The following is a 5,116-nucleotide window of genomic DNA, read 5'->3' on the forward strand; positions in this document are numbered from 1 at the left end:
AGGGCTAATGCTAAAAGGAAGCTGTGCAGCCAAGCCCGACACAAATGCTCCCCCGTTACGGGGATTACTGGGGCCTGGATTGTGAAGGCCTTGCCTACGAGAGGGGGCACTGGAGAACTTCAGATCACGCTGCAGTGGAGCACAAATCCCTGGGAGGGCGAAGGGGACTGAGTTGCCCAAGCCTCGCAGGAGATCCCGAGGGGGGCTTTACAGCGGCGGCCAGTATTTCCCGCGCCTGGGGTCGCGCCCCTCCTTTCCAGCCCTGGGGCGGCGATGAGTGCGGGTTCCTGCCACAGTTGCCAACTTTCCCCCTTCCCAGCTGGCGCAGAGTTGGCGGGCGGTGGGCCGAGGAGGAGCTGGGTCAAGGATGCGCCGGGTTAAACGTGGCCGGGGGCTGTATTCCTTACCTCCCCGCCCCCCTCCCCGAACGATTCTGTGTCCGTCTAGCTTTTAAATCCAGGCGTTAATCACGTGGAGCGCGCGGGCTGCGAGAGGCGAGGGTGAGCTCGGAGTTCGCCACCGCCGCGCGCTCTCAGGAAGCAGCTCGGCGGTGACCCCCTCCCGGGCCTCCCCCCGCCCCCCTCTACCTCCTTCCTGCCCCTGCTCCCCCTTCCTTTCTCCCCTCCTCCCCGCTCCGCCGCCCGCGCCCAGTGTATCTACTCCCTCCTCACGTCACTCGCCAGCGCGCCATGCAAATCACCGCCGCCGCCAGCTCCCATTGGCCGCGGCGCGCGCATTTAATGGCAGCCCGGGCCGGGCGTATGGCTGCTGGGCCCCGCGCGCCGCCGGCCCCGTGTGCGCCTCCACTCCCAGCGCACGGCCCCGGGCAGGCAGCGGGCAGCCCGGGCTCGGCGGCCCCGGCTTCCTGGACTTCTCTGCGCGCCTGCGCTCCCTTGGCTGCCCCCGGCCCCCCTCCCCAGCTGCACTGTAATCCCCCCAGCCCCCCTCCCTTCCCCCCTCGGCGCCTCGCTCCCCCCTAGGCACCTGGGACCCGCACATGCCCAGCGCACGCGGCGCGCCGCCCAGCTAGAAGTTGCATCCCCGGAGTTGGAGGCCGCTGAGGACCGAGTGCAGCAGGAAGGAGACAGCGCCGGGCGACAGCGGCCGACGAGGAGGAGACGAGAGTCCCGGATCGGGGCCGGCGCATCATTCTCGTCCCCCAAAGTGGAGCTGCAACTTGGCCACGATTGCACCTGTTTGCACTGCTCAGCCGAGAGCGACCCTGCAGCTGCTGCGGCGGCGAGGACAGCGACCCCGGTCATCACCCTCTTTGGCAAGTGGTTTGTGCACGAGGAGAAACTTTCCACCTGTGAGCGGACCGGCGCTGAGTGCGTGTGTTTTTTGCCTCTTTTTTGTTGTTTTTGCCTCCACCTCCCCCCTTCTTCTCTCCGCTAAGACCTCTCCCCACACACCCACCCCCAAGTATCGCTCTGTTTGAGTCCCTCTCCATCTCCCAGCCCCCCCGGCCGTCTATGCTCCAGGCCCTCTCTGCGTGGTGCCGGTGAACCCGTGAGCCGCCCCAATGTACAGCATGATGATGGAGACCGACCTGCACTCGCCTGGCGGCGCCCAGGCCCCCACGAACTTGTCAGGCCCGGCCGGAGTGGGCGGCGGTGGGGGAGGCGGCGGCGGAGGCGGCGGGGGCGCCAAGGCCAACCAGGACCGGGTCAAGCGGCCCATGAACGCCTTCATGGTGTGGTCCCGAGGGCAGCGGCGCAAGATGGCCCAGGAGAACCCCAAGATGCACAACTCGGAAATCAGCAAGCGCCTGGGCGCCGAGTGGAAGGTTATGTCCGAGGCCGAAAAGAGGCCGTTCATCGACGAGGCGAAGCGGCTGCGCGCCCTGCACATGAAGGAGCACCCGGATTACAAGTACCGGCCGCGCCGCAAGACCAAGACGCTGCTCAAGAAGGACAAGTACTCGCTGGCCGGCGGGCTGCTGGCGGCCGGCGCAGGCGGCGGAGGCGCCGCCGTGGCCATGGGCGTGGGTGTGGGCGCGGCGGCCGTAGGCCAGCGACTCGAGAGCCCCGGCGGCGCGGCGGGCGGCGGCTATGCGCACGTCAACGGCTGGGCCAACGGCGCCTACCCCGGCTCTGTGGCGGCGGCGGCCGCGGCCGCGGCCATGATGCAGGAGGCGCAGCTGGCTTACGGGCAGCACCCGGGCGCCGGCGGCGCGCACCCGCACGCGCACCCGGCGCATCCTCACCCGCACCATCCGCACGCGCACCCGCACAACCCGCAGCCTATGCACCGCTACGACATGGGAGCGCTGCAGTACAGCCCCATCTCCAACTCGCAGGGCTACATGAGCGCCTCGCCCTCGGGCTACGGCGGCCTCCCCTACGGCGCCGCGGCGGCCGCCGCCGCCGCCGCGGGTGGCGCGCACCAGAACTCGGCCGTGGCGGCGGCGGCGGCGGCGGCCGCCGCCTCGTCGGGTGCCCTGGGCGCTCTCGGCTCTCTAGTCAAGTCGGAGCCCAGCGGCAGCCCGCCGGCCCCGGCGCACTCGCGGGCGCCATGCCCCGGGGACCTGCGTGAGATGATCAGCATGTACTTGCCGGCCGGCGAGGGCGGCGACCCGGCGGCGGCGGCGGCCGCCGCGGCGCAGAGCCGGCTGCACTCGCTGCCGCAGCACTACCAGGGCGCGGGCGCGGGCGTCAACGGCACGGTGCCCCTGACGCACATCTAGGGACGCGAGGGGGACTGCGGCCCGCGCCGGCGACGCGCGAGAAGGAACGTGCGGCCAGACCGAGGTGCCCGGCCCGGCCCCGCGCGGCCTGGCTTTTGTGCAGACGTTTCCACCTTCTTTCCTTCCAGGGAAACACTGGCGACGAACACTAGGTGACACCACCCCCTGTCCCCCGCTCGCCTGTCTGGGAGCTTCTGGGAACGGCTAGGCGCGGACACAGTCGTGCGTTTTAGACTGAACTTGGTGTTTTCTTGAGACTTTTTGTACAGTATTTATCATCCACAGAGGCTGGGAGCGTTTCTTTGCTGGAGGGGACACAAAGACCAAGCCAAGCAAGAGGCGACTCCAACTTTTCTATCCCGCCGGCGCGCTCACGCCCGTCCTGCCTCGCTTCCTGCTGGCGTGTGGTCGCCCGGGAGCTGTTCGCATCTGTTATCGGTGTAGTAAGGCAGATCCAAACACAGGTTTTTCGTAGTTGTTACCACTCTTGGGTTGGTTTGTTAATTTATACAAAGAGATGCCCCCACCCCCTTTCTGATGGCAGCGTTATATTCTGAGTTTTTGTAAAACTTTTCTGTATCTGAGCTTTTCCATTTTTTTTTGTTTTGTAATTATTTCTTGTAAATGCATTGTGAAATTTTAATTTAGGCGTTTCAGCGTGGGGAGGGGTATTCAGATTATGTACATAGTTTCCTAAAAAGCCTTTCTAGTAAAAAACGAAAAAGATAACCCCTCTTTAAAAACGCATCGAGTCAATAAATTTAAGAGAGGAAAAAAACTCGGTTCTTCCCATAAATTGGAAACGTGCTAATTGTATATGCATGTTTTGCGGGCTCCAAATACAATTAGTAAGGCTGACGAAGGAGAAATGATCAGCATGGTTTAAGAGTGAAGGGAAACCCAGGGGGAGAGGGTACGATTTTTATGGAGCTGCGTTCAGTGGAAGGGAAGGAGGTTAAGACCAATGGATTGTTTTGTAGGGTTTACAGTGTTAATACAGAACGGGAAATAATTACAAGAAAAAAAGTCGTTATATACTCCGGCCCTTCGGTGTGTTTGTATCTTTGGGCCGGCCCTGCGGGATTTTTTGATTCCTTCCTGTGGGCTTTGCATCCTCTGGCCGGCCCCAGATCCGTGCCCCCAGGAGAGAAGAGCCCAGTGGCGGGACCAGGCCAAGGTTGGATGACAAAAGACCACTGCAGGGGCATGAGGGCCCCAATTTCCCCGCAATTAACAAGATTGCAGGTGGAATTTATCTAGATTTGGCTCAAGGAAACACCATCTCTGAACCAAAATGTACTGTAACCAAGCCCCCTCCATCCCTCCCTCTGGCTTCTTTCTCCTTGAGAAAGAGCCGAATAATTTTGTTGGATTTTCGCACACAGACACAAAATTGGCCACTCTCTCCCCCCTCTCCCCCACCCCCAGCCCCAGTGAACTGGGATACAAGTTGCTAACCGATGTGAATGCAAAATGCGGTGTTTATTATTCCTGACCATATCCAAGGTTGGTTAACGCTTTAAAATTTTTAGTTATATTTTTTCTAGGTGTTTATTGGTACAGTGAAGTTTTTTTCTGGAATTTAAAGTTTTCTGTAAAACTTTGTCTTCAAGTAATCTGACAGCATTAAATATTGAATTTTAAAGTTATACTGTAGCAAATACGTTCTGAAATTAGTCACAACATAAAAGTGAAATTATATTTTTGAAAAAAGAAACCTTTAACCCAGATCAAAATATGTTGATTTCTTCAACCCCCTCATTTTCTCAGAATCTTTTCTTATCCTGGAATGAGTAGACTATCCTTCCAAAAATGGGCCTATCTTGGTGGGTTAATGAGAATCACATTCAACCTGCATTAAAGAATAGCTTTAAGTAAAATGCTAACCTGACAATTGATGTGTAATTTTTTTGGAGTCATTTTGATACTTTTACTTAAACCACCCATTTCTTAAAGTGACTGCAAAAATTTCCAAAAAAAAAAAAATGTCGACTGCTTCTTCCAAACAAGATAATAAAGCGCCCCTCCTTTCTCTCTTTCTTTTTTTTCCCCCCTGCCTTAGCAGGAAAAAAAATCTGATCCTTTGTGAAACAGTGGCTCCAAAAAGTGCTTGGATATATGTGGGTTGCTAAGCAGAACAGCATCATGAGATCTGGGAATAAATGCCACACACAGTCCCCTCTGGGAGAGAAGCTTTGGGAAATTCTGTAATGCTCTGTTAACTCACCAGCCCACATAAGGGCCAGACCTCATTTACTCTGATATTCGCAGAGTTAAATGGACTCCCTAGTTCTTTTGCTAACTCCCAAGCTAGAAACCTCTCCCTGCACTTACTAAAGTGGCAGACAGATGTGTGGCCGTGCTCACATAAGTGTATGCCCAAGTTTATATCTATTCTCAACTCTTGGCATCTAAGTCTTAGCTCATCAC

The 5,116-nt window shown here is 58.0% G+C and overlaps 1 protein-coding gene across 1 annotated transcript; it reads left to right on the forward strand.

The window, feature by feature from the left end:
* The first annotated feature begins 784 nt into the window (after nucleotides 1-784).
* Nucleotides 785-3,458, forward strand: SOX1 (SRY-box transcription factor 1). Its single transcript, XM_059685136.1, has one exon. It carries the CDS (start codon nucleotides 1,523-1,525, stop codon nucleotides 2,684-2,686), a length of 1,164 nt encoding a protein of 387 aa, XP_059541119.1. The 5' UTR covers nucleotides 785-1,522; the 3' UTR covers nucleotides 2,687-3,458.
* The last annotated feature ends 1,658 nt before the right edge of the window (nucleotides 3,459-5,116 follow it).

Source organism: Myotis daubentonii, chromosome 2 (assembly GCF_963259705.1).
Source record: "Myotis daubentonii chromosome 2, mMyoDau2.1, whole genome shotgun sequence".
NCBI classification, from domain to species: domain Eukaryota; kingdom Metazoa; phylum Chordata; class Mammalia; order Chiroptera; family Vespertilionidae; genus Myotis; species Myotis daubentonii.